This window comes from Python bivittatus, unplaced genomic scaffold (assembly GCF_059951505.1).
Source record: "Python bivittatus isolate LINGU-HERP-01145 unplaced genomic scaffold, Pbiv_v1 ctg000480_np1212, whole genome shotgun sequence".
NCBI lineage: Eukaryota > Metazoa > Chordata > Lepidosauria > Squamata > Pythonidae > Python > Python bivittatus.
The window spans coordinates 101,119,239-101,136,711 of NW_028277075.1; the positions used below are offsets into that span (position 1 = coordinate 101,119,239).

The 17,473-nt window shown below is 36.9% G+C and overlaps 1 protein-coding gene across 23 annotated transcripts in view; it reads right to left on the bottom strand.

Annotated features, from left to right (window-relative positions):
- BAZ2B (bromodomain adjacent to zinc finger domain 2B) overlaps window positions 1–17,473 on the bottom strand; it is a 214,393-nt gene that overhangs the window by 8,863 nt on the left and 188,057 nt on the right. For 14 of the 23 annotated variants that reach the window (XM_088146598.1, XM_088146591.1, XM_088146599.1 and 11 more), the window contains 9 exons: window positions 15,079–15,322; window positions 13,581–13,643; window positions 12,080–12,224; window positions 9,410–10,080; window positions 5,055–5,331; window positions 4,537–4,692; window positions 3,445–3,605; window positions 1,247–1,557; window positions 731–866 (listed from right to left, as the gene is read on the bottom strand). In XM_088146598.1, coding sequence (XP_088002724.1) covers window positions 731–866; window positions 1,247–1,557; window positions 3,445–3,605; window positions 4,537–4,692; window positions 5,055–5,331; window positions 9,410–10,080; window positions 12,080–12,224; window positions 13,581–13,643; window positions 15,079–15,322 — 2,164 coding nt within the window. The remainder of the gene's footprint in view (window positions 1–730; window positions 867–1,246; window positions 1,558–3,444; window positions 3,606–4,536; window positions 4,693–5,054; window positions 5,332–9,409; window positions 10,081–12,079; window positions 12,225–13,580; window positions 13,644–15,078; window positions 15,323–17,473) is intronic. The other 9 variants (XM_088146600.1, XM_088146596.1, XM_088146603.1 and 6 more) reach the window with 4 other exon arrangements.

The window sequence follows — 17,473 nt, forward strand, 5'->3', positions numbered from 1 at the left end:
AATATTGTGCTGTAAACATACCCATCACAGTAACAAGTGAAAAATAAGTTTGTAAGTTTGTAGCAAGTTGGAGAAAGAGATAGTTATTTCAAGAGTGACACACTCACTGTCTGTTAGTATTTTTTCCCCACTGATTACTATAGCATAAAAAGCTTTATTTTCAGAAATCTGATGCCCAGGATTCATGCAAAATCTCTTACATGCATTTGCATGCCATTTATGAATATGCAATTAACATAGCAGTGCTTGTTAATTTGTCATTTCTATGCAGAGATGGACATTTCAGCTTATATGCCTGTACAGCCGTCCAATCTGCAGATACAACTGTATTAAGTGGGCATGCAAAGAAGCCATGCACATCTTTAAGCATGTACTTTGCATCTCATCTTTCTGAAAAAGCCTTTAATTGCAGTCTTTGACACAGAACCCCCATTATGGCAACGCAGAAGGCGTCACTGTATTAATTGCATGGTGACCTCTCCCAGAGAGAGGCAGAGGAACTCCACTAAGTTCAAAATATGCCAGCAGAAGGGCTATTTGCCATGTGAAAGTTCAGAATACTGAATCTGGCTACAGGAGAGCCCAGTTTTTTCCAAAATTTAGTCTAATCAGTGTAAAAGTGCTATTTAATTGTTGTAATTTTGGGATGCAGCAACAAGGATATGCTATCAACTTAGGTATCTGGAAAGGAGGAAAACAGGATATGTAAAAATCAGTTCATAACACTTACAACTTTCATAATAGATTTTTCCCATGCTATTGTTTTCTGTAACTGCTGAATGCACAGAGCTACCTGTGCAGCACTGCGAGCTTCTGATAATGCCCTTCTCCATACCCTTAGCCCTGGAGCAATATCCTCTTCCATTCTGCATTGAAATATAGAGAAATTAAGCAGGTCACATCCATTTTCATCAGTTTCTGAACGTGGAACAATCATTGTCACATTGAAAGCCAAGCAATGACAAAAACATACACAGCCAATAAAGGTAATAAGGCTTAAGCAACTAAATTTGATGTAGTGCACAGACTGTGGCTACGTGCCTCAAAGCTTAATCACAACCATAAGATAACTTTGCAGGATTAACATACATAACAGAAAAAAAAAAACTTTACAAAGCACCATGCATAAAAACGCAGTCCATATGGATCAGAGACATACAAGAACATAGATAAACACACAATAGAAAAATAGGCTCCAATTAGCAAAGAAGCACAATAATTTTTCAAGTTAATCTCAATAACCTACCCGTCACCATCACCACTAACGGATGGTGCAGGAGCAGGGACAGTAACTGTGCCCACATTATCCAGTTTGATCTGAATGGTGGTACTTAAGGGGCTCTTCAGATACCTTCGCTCTATGTTCCGCTCCAAGTCAGCAAGTCTGGTTACAGCTATATCTAGAGGGTTGTCACGCTTCCGTTCTAGAGTACTGCTACTGCCTTCTTCTCCACCAATACAATCACCATCACGCTTCTTGTGCAACTGAGTGATTGATTTATGTTCATAATATACCAAGTCTTCCCTTTCCGATTCTGGTTCGGGGCACATCCAACCCTACATTTTAATAGAAAATTGCGCACATATGTGTTTGGTACTGTAACCATTTCAGTTTGGACAATGGTGGGTCATTTGATTAGCTCCCTAAACTGTGTAACTCTTTCCAGAAGTTCTCCAAAGAGCTGTTGATTCTTTCTTTCCTATACTACTTAGACAATAACAAATATTAATTTTTATTCAGAGTTTTATGTTACCTCTTTGGGGGAAAAAAATCTGCTACCCAACTAGTTCCTACGTAAAAAAATAGATTTTAACTCACACCCAAGAGCCAGCGCTATCGTGGGAAAAATATAACTGGCACAAATCCCAGTTTTACATTTTTAACTCATGCTTTTTTTTAAACTCTGCAATAATCTCTGATGACTCACAGTTACAAGGTTACTTCACATTAATTATATGTGATACCTGACACCTTCATATTGCACATTTTGTTAATTCAACAAGGAAAAAAATGCACTTTAACATATATTTATTTTTTTCTCAAAAATTTTAAAGGATGCCAGAGATCATATGTTGATTATCATGACTTAATGGTGAACATAGCTGGAATTCAAAGAGCTAGCCTTTGCTCTTACTCAGTGGAACTTACTATTCTGTTTCTATGGAAGATCAGAGGCTCTTTCCCACATGCATGATAATGTGCCTTCCCCCTGTCCTCCAGATGGGAGGAAAAGAGAGAATTGTTATCTCCCCAGTGATCCTTTTGCTGCACTCTGAAAACGAGACCAGCAAATTTGCTGCCTGCATATGAGAGTGGGGGCAGTGGTTGCTACTGCTGGTGCTACTCTTGGGAAAATGAGGAGCAAAAAGAGGAGTTTTTCCTCTATCTCCTGAAGCAGGATCCCTGCTTTTACCTCCAGAGTTGCTAGATCATCATGGTGGGAAAGCAGCAGGGGTTACTGGTAGGAATATTGATCCAGGAGATTGTTATTTTTACTAGAGTCAAAAGAAAAACAAAAGTTTGGCTGCTGGATGAGGCTCTGTTCTCTTTGGCAGCCAAAGGAGAAGCATCTATGGAGGCACAGAGCCCTACAGGCAGATGGGAGGGGCAGTCCCATAGTGGGCCAATTAAAACCTTAAGGCTATTGACCTCCCTCAAGTTCTTCCTCCTCCATCTGAATCAGAATGTTCACACAGAGGAGAACGTGTGTTTGCAGAACACTAGTTTCCTACCAGATCACTTTACTATGAGGCTCTGTTCCCAGTGATAGGCAGCCATCTTGAAACTAGGGCCAAGGAGCTATGTAGATGACACCACAAAGCAGAGAATTAATCGTTCAAAGTTGCATTACTTGTATAATTCCTTTTTCCATATACACTGGGGAGAGATGCCGTTTCAGATTTACATTCCAATAAAGATAAAACTAAGACCTTACAGGAGACAGAAAATTGATGCTATTAGTCCCCCTCACTCCAGTAACTGACAGAAGAAAAGTCTAAGTCTACACTCAAATGTTTTCCTGAACAATGCAAATTTGAGCCCAGTGAACTGAAGTATGATCCCAGAAATGCCAAGTTTAATGATATTGCATAAAATTTTACTACATGATTCTGAGGACCTGCAGATCAATGATGGCCATGTTTCCTCCATAACATTTAGTAGATTCCTTGGTTCATGGAAATAGTTACATTTTAAAAATCCTGTCTCCTATTTCTTCTCTGAAGATTTAACCAACCATAAAAATAAAGTCCACTTCATATATGAAATATAAAAAAGGATGAAATCATTTTATTCTAGGTAATATTAATACAACTATCAAACTCTTTTGATTTTTTTTATTACTGAGAATAATCCTTAATTCTAGAAAATCTACCCTTAATAAGTTTGAATTAGCACTTTAGCCAATAATTACTAAATATAGATTTTACTGAAATAAATTTTACCTTGATTTGCAAACTAGCTGATGCCACTCTTCTTTCTAAATCCTCTACCTGCTGAAGAATAGCAATATCCATATCCATGGCTTGCTCTTCTGTGGACCAATTTTCTACAATATCTCGTGTGACTTGGTTTTCATCATTTTCATTTACTTCAATAATTGCAGCTGTATTTGGAAATTAGATTGGGCTATTTTAGTATAACTTTTGGATCAATTGTTTTGCAGTACATTACACTGAGGTCAATGACAACAGATTTAGGAAGGAAGGAGTGGTCTAGATAGCAGCCTCTTCAAGTCCTGAAGGGTAGCAACAATCATTTAATCAATTTAAGAGATTCCAATTAATCTAACAAGCTTTGAATTACTTCTATAGACATATAAATGGACACACAATTTATAGATGTGCAATATCTTTTGCTTTTCCGTTGAACTCAATCGGTTAGAATGTTTGGGAATCTTTAGCTCAGAAAAATGTGAGAGAATGGAGGTGAGGGAGGTTTATAAAATTATGCATAGCATTGAGGGACTCAACCAGGATAAGTTTTTTCTATCTTTCTCAAAACACTGTAGCCAAGGGTCATCTACTGAAGCTGACTGGAACAGACAAAAGAAAGTATTTCTTCACAACAGCATAATTAACTTTTGGAATTCATTACCACCTAAGGTAGTGATGGCCACTAACCTGGATGGCTTTAAAAGGGGATTGGATAAATTCAGGAGGATCAAGGGCTGTTAGTCTTGAAGACACATTGTAATCTCTGGCTTGAGGCAGCATGCCTCCAAATACCAGCTGCAGGAGAATAAGGCAGAAAAGGGACATGTCTCCATCTCCTGCTTGCCAACACATCAGATGCATCTGGTTGGCCATTGTGAGAAACAAAATGCTGGACTAAGAGGGCCTTGGCCTGATCCAGCAAGGTTATTCTTAAATTCTAATGTTTGTTTCTTGAAGAAAAAAGTCAATTAGCTATTTTATTATTTCATTAGCCAGATGCAATGTTATTTTTGTGCCATCTGGGCCATTAGAAGGCAATCTTGAAAGATCTAGTTATCATTATACCACTGCATTACACTTTTTTTCATTTCAATTACATACCATCTTTATTCTTGAGGCAGGCTAGAGTAATATAATCCATATGTTTTTGTATTTGCTTCTGTAAGGCCTTTTCTCTAATTCCCCTGAGATGCAACACTTTAACCAAAGCTTTTAGGTCCTCTGGCTCAATAATTCTCCACCAGCCAAACTGCATTTCTGAATCAAAATATGGAGACAAAGAAGGATTAAAAATGTAGAAATACTCTAAAGAGGAAGTGAGTTTTCCCCCCCCAAAACTCAATTCTCCTAGATCCAAAGATGTGGATATATGACCACAGGGAGAACTATAGCCATAGCTGAGATTCTCGCTGTTATTGCCATTGTTGCTGCTGCCAGAGACAACTTCTTTCCTAAAAAATGAACAGTGGTCTGCCACCACTGTTTCAGAGAGAAACAAACAAACAAACAAACAAATATTAGGGAATTTGTAAAAGTCCTAGTCTCTAATTCAAACTGGAAGAACAGAACTAGAATTCTGAAGTCAGAAACACCTTTAAAAAAAGTAAAAGGATACTTACCCTCTGGGATAGGCTTTGGATTAGGATAATCAACTGGTTTGGCTACTTCAACAAGAACAGAAGGTACGGAAGTTTGTTTCTCAACCTGCGGCACTGGTGATTCGCTTTTACTTGTTGGAACACTGGGTGTCAAGAAAGAATTACTATTGCCTTCTGAAAGTCCTAGGCCGGACCCCATACTGGGCAATGGAGATGAAAATGGAAGATTTGAACTAATAACTCCAGTAGGCCATCCACAGAACTGAAGTCCCATTACAGGCAATCCTGTCTTCATCTGCTATACCAAAAACAATTTGAATAGTATAACCATTAGTTATGTAACAGCTCCAGGTTAAAAAAAAAATGAAATCAGCACAGCCTTTTAGTAAGAAGATGAAAATACAATAATTCCTAATCAATAAACATTGAGAGTCAGTATAATGATTAAGGTATTAGAGTAGAAAGATCCAGGTATAAATCCACACTTGACTGTAGAGCTCACTGAATGACCTTGGGTTAGTCATTCTTTTTTAGCCCAACTTACTTCTTAGAGCTCCCAGTGTATGCCATCTTGAGCTCTCAGAGAAAAGGTAGAATAGAAATGCAGTGACTAATAACAAGGCATATGGAAAGAGTTCCATAAATGGCTCACCCTGTGCATGGAACAGACAGTATCTGTTCTGGGCATAGAACCAGAATATGCATATTCCAGAAAGATGTTCTGGGATGGGAGTCAGCAGGTAAAGTACATGGCCATCAGCAGTAAAGCATGGCAACAGCAGCAGCTAAGTGGAGGTAAGGGAGAAGGAAGGTGCTAGAAAGATTTGGAGAGGAATGGATGGGATGAATAGATATGCTACACTTGAATTCATAAACAGCAGTCACAAGTACCAATGAGAAAGTTACTGGAAAGATGGGAAAGGGGCAAGTAGACTAATCAAGTATGCCACACTTAAATTCAGATGCGGCAGTAGGAGAAGGAAGGCATTGGGAAGACAAAGGTGCTGAGAAGTTTGAGAAGGACAGATGGACCAGCTAAGGCTTGCCCACCAGCAGGGAGGTAAGGAACTGTGAAGATCAACAGACAAGGCCATGTGGAGGAGAACAGAAGATGGGGTAAGGCTCACTCATCCAAATCTTTCTCAGGCAGGAATCAACTTTCAGTGAGCACCATGGAGAACTAGATATCCCTGCTGAAGCAGAATGGTGTTTACAGCAGAGATTGGCGGCTGGATGCTAGATCCTGGCCAGCAAAATCTCTCAGGAGAAAGGAGAGATCGTGAGATAGCCCATGCACACTCTAGACAGCTGCTCCTCATGAGTAGACTGCAGAAATCAAGGTTCTGCAGTCAGCTTATGAGTTGAGCGGCTGGGAGTCGAGGGATGCCATCTAAGCTCACAGTCGAACACAGACTTTTAAGTACAAAAAGCTTGACTGAGCCTCATTTCTTAATCACCTTTGGAATTATTTTTTATTGCTTTGGAAATATTAAGATCCTTTGGAATGGCAAGTTTTTATTCCATTCACTGGGTGAGACTCCTTCTCCTTAGAGAAATAAGTTTTAAATACGATTTTAAGAACTTGGAAAAATTATTTTTTGGAATAAACAGCAAAATCAACACTCGAGTTATTTTGGAAAATTAAAAATGGACTAAGGGTCCAGATGGATTTGGAATAAAAATTTGAAATTAATTATAAAAATCCTTCCTGTGGAAAACTGTGGTTGTTTGGGTTCTTTGGGGAAAAAAACATGATAGGATGGGACTTTGAAGGTTGGACACTAGAAGGAACTAGAAGAAAATAAAGATTAAAATCGAAGGAAAAGAATACTTAATTTTGACTTGTTAACAAAGAATGAAGCAAAATACTTTAACAGTGGATATTTTGAAGGATATTTTTGACCAATAGACTCAGAAATTAATTTCAAGAATGTCTGATACCATAGATAGATGGTGTGTTAACGATGTTACAGAAGAACAAGCTATCCTGGTTATGACTGAAATTGATTTGAATGTGGGTTTAAATATGACAAGTTACCAGAACAATATGGAAAAATATGATGTACTTAATTTTTTAAAGGGTTACAGAGTTGGAGTTTACACTCCAAACCAGAAGGGTGATTTGGATAACCTTTTCTTATTGGATGTACAAAAGAGATCTGTTAAAGTTTTGAAGGATTTTCTGAGGAATTATTTGAAGGAATTAAAAACCAAGATTGTTAAAAGTACAGGGAAGGAATATATAGTTGGCTTATTTGATCAAGGTTAAAATATATATGTAATTATTTCTGGTAACCTTTAATGGACTTTTGCTGACAAGGAATGAATGACAAAGCTTTTGGATTTTGTTCATAATTAAGAGATGAGATACAGAATGAAGAGAGTATTTGTTGTATTTTAAGAGATGGTGATAAGTTACTAAAATTGTTTATACTTGTGATGAAGGCGGAAATTACTTCTATATAAACTTTCTTTTTTACTTTTCTTTTTTTCCTTTTTACCCTTTATATATTTTTTTTATTCTTTTTTTTTTTGGTAGTCTGCAGTTTGTATTAGTTTGTATTTTTTCTAATTGTAATCTTTAATAAAAATTATTACCAAATCTTTCTCAGGCAGAACCCACAACAACCAAAATGTTGGTCAAACAGCAAACCTCCATGCATGAAACAAAGCACATTTTCCAGTTTGTGAATGCCAATCAAAGGATTAAAAAAATTAAATTAATCCACTAGAAAGTTGACCGTAACATCCATAAACTTATTGTGCATGCAAAATAGCAGCAATAGCAATCAGTGGCTAGGATCCAGACTGCTCCAGCTGGCAGAATGGAAGCCTTCAAAAGTGCTCCAGGGGATGGCAATGGAGGCTGCAGGGGGAAGGAAGAATTGACAAAACATTGTATAAAAAATGGGAGTTTTTTTTTAATTGACAGATTTCAAAGTCTGGATTCAATTCAATAATTAGTAATATCACTTTAAAACAACACAAAAATTCATGCTTTCACATAGTACAATTATTGACATGCAATGAAAAAAAGATCTGCTTTCAAATTTGCTTCAGAAAATAGGTTGTTTTGCCTCTGATTGCCTCAGGCACCATTCTGTATCCAAAGCATTCCCTTGGTTTAGAAAACACATATGAAAAATGCAAAGTTGCATATGTCCCATTGATTATAACATGGAAATTAACAAACAGCCTTAACTTTTTCTTTCTACAGAACTGGGTAGAACCTGCAGACACAGTAGTGCTTTCTGTGGGATGGGAACCAGCCAAATCTGTGATAAGTAAATGCGGAGTTTCAGTGCTAAACTCCTGTCAAGTGGGAGGGGACTTCTCATTTCTTGGGGGAAATTTGCAGGCATAGTTGTAGCTTCTTGGAGATGAAGCCTACTAAGATGAAGCAGGACTTTGTGCAAAGACATCTCTAAAATTCAAAGAGGTTAGCAGAGATTCCATCTTCCCAACTCTAGTTTTGTAAACAATTTGTATGGAAACAGTACATATACCAGAGGTATTGGTGGATAACTACATCTGACAGACTTTGGATGCAATGGACATTTCTGTCCAGATTTTCCACCTCCCTGAACTAATGTTGCATCTGAAATCTGGACAAGACACTTAAATTTAACATATATTACACAATATTTACATCACTTGTATTAATTTACATAATTACACAAATGATGGAAATTGCTTATGACATACTTTCAGATTGAATGGACATTCAGAAATAACGCACAATCCCTTCCCTGGAATGGTTTATTAAAATTGAAGTTTTACTTGAGTACGCAACTGTCTAGATTTGGATGTTACAGTAAAGTTTCACCTATACTAAACTATGCATCGATAGATCAAGTATCAAATACCCGATAACTGAGTTCACACCTCACACTAAGGGATGGTTTGTTTTAAGTATGGTTCACTGAAAAAGCCACAATGGCTCAATTGGCAAATAACTGTATGATATAATCAATGGTTTATAAACCATAATGGCTGATTTCAAACATCACATTAGCCAAAACAAAACAAGTCATATTATGGCTTGGTGCAATGTGTGAACCCAACCACTGGATTGAATTTTGGAAGAGATTCCAATCCAAGAGAAGCTGGAGGAAGAAAAGGAGAGTGGTGATTTCACCAATTCCTTCCCTCCTTACATCACCCAACCTCAAAGGTCTTCACACTCACACAGAGACTAGAAATTAACCTCCGTCCTTTACAACAAATGGTAGTTAGGATCTATATCAATGCTCCTAACATCATTTATACTCCTAAACCTTGCTATACTGGAAGGTGCAGTTCATCAGGGGAAATATATATATTTCCTATAGAAAGTGTACAGGATGAAACACCCTGAACTGGAATTCATTGCTTACCTGAAGTGGTGACAAGGCAAATGGACTTAATCCCATTGGGCTTGGGGAAGAGGCAGAACCAATCAGTGGAGATGGAACGGGTGAAGGTGATTTGGATGGAGGATGAGAATGAGGATTTAGTGAAGCAGCAGCAGCAGTTGGTGAATCTATGTGGGTAACTGACGTATCATCACAAGGAGTTCTGGGTAAAAGGCTGAACCACTGCCTGCTCTTTTCTGTAAGAGTCTTTAACAGCTGGTCATTTGAAATTAATGGAGAACTATAAAATTTCCCTGGCCCCGTTGCCACAGGATTAAAAAGATGATTTGGATCAGATCGTTCACCGCTGCTTTGTGACAAAGAGGCCTGGTGGCTACACAGTGAGGTTTTAGAGCTATTTGGATAGGCTAACGAGCACCCATTTGCTGCATTGCCATTGGCTTTGGGGGCTAGAACATCCGACTCAGGAGGCATTTTTGCCACTTCCAAAAGTTTGCTTAGCTTTGAGAAAGAGCCAGGCTTCTGCAGGAAGAGATTTGTGCTATCCTTCTCTTTGAGATCCTCTTTCTGATTACAATGTGTTGCATTTAAACAATTCAATTTTTCTTCAGAGGTCTCAAAAATTTCTTCTTTGATATGAATATTTTTGGCCTTTTTCAGCTTCTCTTTTTCTTTTGCAATTTCTTCCAGACCTGTATGCACAGAAAGATAGTTACTTACTCAATTGACAGCCAAAATGGATCTGTTTTCAAGCTGTACATCATAAGAAAAACCACACTGTCATCTGAAAAACATACTCTTGATTTATAGAATAATTGTAGGAAAAAAAAACACAAGGTAGGGTATTCATCTAGCATAAAACCAACAGTAATAACCAAAAGGATATGACTAGTGTGTATGAGGCTGACCACCATTTCGTTTCAAGAAATGAAACAAAAAAACAATCAAAGCTGCTTCCTCTTAACATCTGAACTGAAAATGTTTGACACTTCAGCAGAAGGAGGTGCCAAACAGAAGAGACAGTGTTATTAAATGCATCATGCAAAGGGGATTCGTGTGGAGAAAGCCTTTTTGCATGCTCTGATACATAAACATAAGTAAACACTTCACTGCTTGCAGAAGCCTGAATAAGAGAGAGAGAGCCAGAGAAGGCCATACTATATCTCTCTATTTGGTGTCCTAACCTATTCCATGGAGTACTGTTCCATTTTAGTGATGCAAAATATATATATATATTTTATGGTACAAAGATACACTTGTAGTGTAACTAAAAATTCTACAAGTCACTATTCAACAAAAAGGTCCTATGCCACAGAACACTTAAAAATATCACACACCCCTTACACACACATGTCTATAATATAACTGAAAAGTAACTATCAGAACCCTGTTCTAATAATATTCCAAATCACAATGGTAACACTGTTGGGGAAAGAACCATATTTTCCAGAATTTCAAAGTAAGGGATAAAAAAATAGGGCTATGTATAGACAATAAAAGCAACATGGATCACTTCCACAAGTACCTAGCACAAAGTGAGATATCTCCTAACCCATGGGTTAGTACCAGCAATGGGGCTTTTTTTTGTTTGGCAGCAAAACTCTGACAAAACATTTTTTTATAAAAAATCCCATTCTGCGGCACCCACCATACTTATGCTTCATTCCGAGTCCCAAGGAAAATTATTTTTATTTAATTTACTTACCTTATTTTTTCCAGTGCCTAAATTGCTTATTTTTAATTAACAATTATAAAGTGCTTTAAAATTAGGCATTATCCTACTATAACTAAGATTCAAATATCAGTATAAGGAATGTACTATTCGTTTTTAATATCGAGCTTTTTCTCTCTTCGTGTTTTTATGTAAGGTGAGTACAGTAAACCCAATAATTGTGTTACTAGTTGTACCAGAACATGCATCACCAAAACAAAAGAATGTGGATGAATTAAAATGTATAACAAATTTACACCTATAACTCCTCATAAAGAGAAGCAGACCCTCCCAGATAAATATTTGTCACTGGATAAATATTCTGAAATGTAAACTCTCCAGAATTATATTAACTCTGTGTTCAGAGAGCAGTTCCATTTTTTAAATAAGAAAACCTTTCATTCTTTATCCACACATTTTTCCGCTTCTCCTTTAGCATGTGTCAACATGCATTAATAATTATCTTCACAAAGAACAAAAGAAAAGGGAGAAACACACCGAAAGGAACAGAGAAATGGGAAGGAAAGGAAGTGTTTGGCGTTTTCTCTCTCCCAATTTCAACCTCTAGTGATAGGGCATTTTGAATACTATTAGCATAGATGATAATCACCTTTAAAGTCATACAGGGCACGGGGCCAAGTTTCTTGCGAGACTGCCTATCTCTGTGGCTTCTGCCAGTCCCACTAGATCCAGCAGAGTGGGCATGCTCCTGGTCCCCTCAGTGAAGCTCTGTCACCTGGTGATGCCTAAGAAACAGTCCCTCTCTGCACGGCACCTGCCTTATAGAACACCTTCCTGCCAGAGATTTAATTTGTTCCAAACTTTAAATTTAGGATTAGCAATATTTCACTGAGGCAACATAAAAACACATTCAGTCCTTCAGTGAAGACTTATCAACACTAGCTTCTGGCTAAAGGAAGGCTTTGGTAGAGAAAAGTCATGCACATTGTTTTTCAATGTTACCAGGTCTAGCTCATTACCTTCTCCACTTTCCATGCCTTCAACAAAAATGCCCCCACATTGGGGCAGAATCCAGTATCGACGTCTGTAACGATCCTGGCCAAACATCATTGAGCGTAAAGAGTGAGAAGCTTCAAATAACTTTCTTCTATACTGGTTTTGTTGCTGTTGTATCAAAAAAATATAATGGTATGGTCATAAAGATTTTCTTCAAAGTTATGCCAATGAACAACAGATAGATCACAACACTTTTTGGATGTTTAAGCTTTCCAAAACTATGCTTTTATTCTGCGTCTGAGAAATTGAGAGAGCCCAATGGGTGATGTGTCACACTGGACAAAATTGAAGGAGACATTCCACAAGCAGCTTTTTTGCTTTTGCTACCAATTTCCAGGGAACAAAAGGATCAAAGATTTTCACTGCATGAAAGCAAATGAAATCTTATCAGTTATGCCACCCAGCAAATGGTGCGTACATCTATATAACAAGCCAGGCCAATCTGAGATGTTGTGGCTCCTTATATGAAACTAATGAGGTATTTCGTCTGGCCTTGAGATAAATTATGTTTAGGATAACCTGTAGACAAAACTAGTACTCAAGTGTCCATAGATACAGGGGGAAAAGTTAACGTGCTGAATGCCATATTCTTGCTTCAGCTGAAACAAAGAGATGGCAACAAATTATTTGTCTTTAAAGGCTGGGGAGATCTCTTATATGAGGCATAGATGGCTGACAGCAAGATCCAAAACGAACTGCAGCTTACTTGGATTGAATGTACATCAGACCTGAAAATATGCATTGGCAGAAGAAATCAAACTGGAGAGGCAGAGGATCAAAAATTCCAGGTAGCCCTTTTCCTGATTTAAACTAATAGTTTTGCTCTATTACAGTTGTTTCACTATAGATGGAATCAGAAGGTAACTTTCCAGTTTTAAAAAAACAATTTGCAATTTGCACCAGGTTTACTTTTAGAAGGAAAGCCTAAGTCATCTTGGATTCACAAAACTAGTTTCACGGTTCTTGTAATCATGGTACTAATATTTGCTAAGGATACTCTCAAGAGTGCCAGGAGCAGTCCATTAGCACATTCAAGTCTTCCAAAGCACCCAAGGATTGCTCTGACTCCAGAATGGAGAGCACATTTGGATCACATAATCCAAATAACAGACCACAGAACAAGGCAACATGATGATTTTTTATAGTACTCTTTGCAGGCTTGTGTCAGCATCAAATGACATCATCAGCAATCAACTGTCATCTGGATACAGCCCTGGATTCCTGACTTTTTATAATATCTGACAGATTTAAATTAAACCAGGTCCAGGAGTTTGCTTTACACTTTGTGGTATCTGTAGCAAGTTGCTTCATCCTTCCTCATTCCTCAAGAAGTCTGAAATTTGGTTAAGGCAATGAGGAAAATCCCAGTGATGTGTATAAATGCTAAGGATCTATTTAAGAACACTTTGAAAATAACTATTATCTACATTTTACTGACTTTAGATTTATAGAGGTACAGCTTACCTTAGTCAGTTTGTCAATCTGTTTCTCTAGTTCCTCGACACTTGCTGTCTGGTCCCCATCATCCTACCGCCAACAAATGAAATGCAGTAATGCATTATTTTCTATATACTAATTGTACTCACAAATATAAAAACAGAATTTTATGAAATATGCCTCAAAAATTACAAAGGCATTGCAATCATAAACATATTTATTATGGGATGTGGCCCTCAAATGGGATCTTTACTCTCTACAGCAGCTGTACATAGCTAGGCACAAGTATAACAAAAGACCAATGATTTTTTAAACTTATTGATCTCAGCAAGGCTAGTACATGCAATGGCACTATGGCTTCATTCGCACATCATGCTGAGCCTTGGTTCACTGAATAGGCCATAAGTCTTGATTCCACATAATGCTAAGTCATAATGGGCAACTGCATATCACTCTAAGTCAAAAACAGAAATACCTAGCATGGCAGTTTCTTTTCAGCAAAGGACACAACAGTACAGACCCTCCCTATTCCTTCCCCCTCATGCCTCTACACAGTTGGTAAATAAGAAATGTTAATGCCACAATCAAACAAACTCTATCCCCTTTAGGAAGATTTTAGAATTATGTAACTTCAGAACTTCAGCACATGACAATTTCAGCAACCTAAGTAGGACTGACTTTCATTTTAAGTAATCCACACTGCATTGATTGATTTGTACCTCTGCTTTAACTACTCCCTCCTCAGCTATTTTCCTTATCACAATATCACTCTCCTACTATTCTCTCAAAAAAACATATATTATAATCTACCCAAACTATCTCTGTGTACTTTAAGATTCCACCTTTTGGCACAGATTTGAAGAATTACAGTCTGAAACAATCACCATCTGGATTCTATTACATGTCATACTCCTTAAAAGTTCATTCAACTGTTTTCTTATAGTCAATAATAGACTGTCAGTCTTCAAGATAATTTATAATTTAATTTTAGCACTGATGTAAAACCATAAAAGCAACTTCATGTAATAAGTTGGTTGCAAAATACACCACTATCAATTGATATATACATATAATATCTTTTTAAATTTATTTTTTCTTTAAAAAGGAATAATTAAAATTGAGTTTCATCTTTTCCCTGACAGACATAAAGTTAGAACAGACACTAAAGTTACAAAGTATAAACTTAGGCCAGGATTTAAAGAACCATGAGATTAGCTCAGGAGGTTCAAGGTTTCTTCATATCCATCCACAGATAAAAGACTAGCAAGCTACTTTTAAATCAGCAAAAATCAACTGGTTCTTTAAAGTGTTTTAAATTCAGACACATACCACTCACACAGAGCAGATCCCTTATTTTGTCTCTAAGACAGAAGTATCTCTTAATTATAAACCTAAGGAACTCAAGGGAGTTTGTCATAACCTGTTTTAGAATTTTTTCAGTCAAGGCTTTTAATATAACACTATATTAAAGTCATATATACTTTGTAAACTTCAACATAATCTAATATTTATGAGAAACACTCACCTCATCTTCACAAATATCTGCTTTCTTTCCTTTTTTATCATCTTTGTCATCATCTTCTTCCTCATCTTCGTCTGCTTGATCATCGCTATAATCATCGTCGTCGTCGTCATAATCGCTCTCTCCTCCCTTCCGTCTCCTTTTTCGGCCTGGTGTGGGCGTACCTAGTGAATGGGGTTCTTCTCCTATATCACCTCCTCCTGTAACATCTCGCTTGCCTGTTTTCTTAGCATGAATGATTCTAAGCCTTCAAACACATGACAGACAAACAATATTATGGAGTGTTGCTATAACGTACATAGTTCCTCCACATCTCATTGAGAGGAAATTGTGCGCTTCTCCTTATGCATTTGAACCATTTCTGTCACACAATTTATTGTAGCTATTGAATTGGCACTTGAGAAATGTAATTCACCAACAGACTCATTTTTATTGAAGATGTAAATGTATTTGCTAAGCACTTTAATTGTTTGATTTTATTTGCTAGGAATCATCAGAAACCACAAAATCTCAACTCTTATCTAATTATTCACCAAATATTATGGGTCTAATGTGAATTTTACTGAATACACTAAAATTCTGTTACAACAGCCAGGAACAGCAGAAAGATTTCCATAGCCTTTCCTATAAGCTGAAGAAACAAGTATTTAGCTGTATTCCTCTTTTGGTCAATTCTTTAATCTCTGTAATCTCTTTCCATACACATTTTAAAAGCCCAATGCCAACTCTAACCAGAAGATAAAAATCTGATGCCTGGTTGTGGATTATCTGAATACAAATTTCTTCTCAAGTGTCTGCATATTACTTTATATGATATTTTATTAAGCATTAATCTTGTAGCACTCTGGTAGCAGAAGCCTTAGTTTCATTTTTTATGAAACAAAAGAAACTTACATACCAGTAAGTACAGTTGTGGTAGCCCTTCATCTCTTACCCTACAAAACAAGATTCCATACAGCAGATGTTACAGCTCTAACTACCAGGAATCTAACAGGCAAATATTCTGAAACAGCCTAGCATGTACTTCAATAGCCAGGCTGCACACACCCTTTTAGTATTTTGGCATATAACAGAATTTAAGGAGATATGAAAATGTGTGTTTTTGAAAAGGCAAGGATTTTACAAGAAAGAAAAGAAAGGAGAAAGAGTACGAATTAGGATGGCAAAAGTAGATAAATTATGATAATTGAATGCTTCTATGTATTTTTTCAGTCTCTTTTTCTTCCTTTCTTCGCCCATCCTACAAAACAGTATTCCATACAGCAAGTGGGTATGATGCAGTGCAGCTGGCTTCTTAAAAGGCAGACTGGAACAAAGCTTATGATTTTAAAAAGAACTCAACTGGAGGATGTTTATCAGACTAGTGTAAAGAAAGATACAGGGATGACTTAAAATGTTTAGCTATCCTCAATAAGCTATTCTTCTAGTCCAAAATATGAAAATTACTTTTAATATTCTAATTTGCAGATAGTTAAATGCCCACTGCTTGACCAAGGACATATTAGACTGATATTTTATACTATAAATATGCTTTAAGAAGTAAAATGATACCGATATCTCAGTTTAAATATCTGCACCAGTATTACAATCATTGAAAAATTAATTAATGATGCATTCTGTGCTTGTGCACTGACAAAGCTCATGGAACATCCTATTCTAAAATATTACAGTTCAGCATAAGAAGTATTAGAATAGACCAGGCATCTTGGTGAAGATAATTATACATTAACAAACAAACAAACAAAAATACATTTTTCAAACACACGCATGAAAAACTTACATTGATAGTCACAGAGTCTGGCATTAAGTGCCACTTGATTTTGATTTTCTTTCCAGAGATCTTCTACTAATCTATTGCCATGTTTAAACAAGCTCTATTGCTGCTAGCCAATACATTTTACTTTTCTCCACATTCAACTAACAAGAATAAACCAGAAAGACAGTTCTGGCAGTATGCAATTACTTTTACTTGCCCTTCCTAACCCCCAATAAAAGAACTGTTTCCTTCCTAATCATTTACTTAGAAGGGTGAAATCACAGCGTCAACAAAGACAGCAAACAGCTGGCCTGATGTTTTCAACAAAGTTCTAGTCCACAGATAAACTGCACATTTCTTGTGTCTTTGGCAAGGTACACCTATGGTCAGAGCCCAGTAAAACAGCAATTTAAAAGAGTCACCTAATGTCTCCTTCTAATATATTTATTCTAGTTCATTATCACTCCAAATAGGATAGGGTTGTATTTTACCCTGAAAAAAATAACACAGCCCAATAATGAGGCCTTTTCTAACTAAGGGAAGCATCTTACTGGAGTGTAGAAAACACCAGATTGGACTTTGGCCAAAAGCATTGGATTAAAATGTTTAGTCACGCAACAAAACTCAATGGATGAACATGTG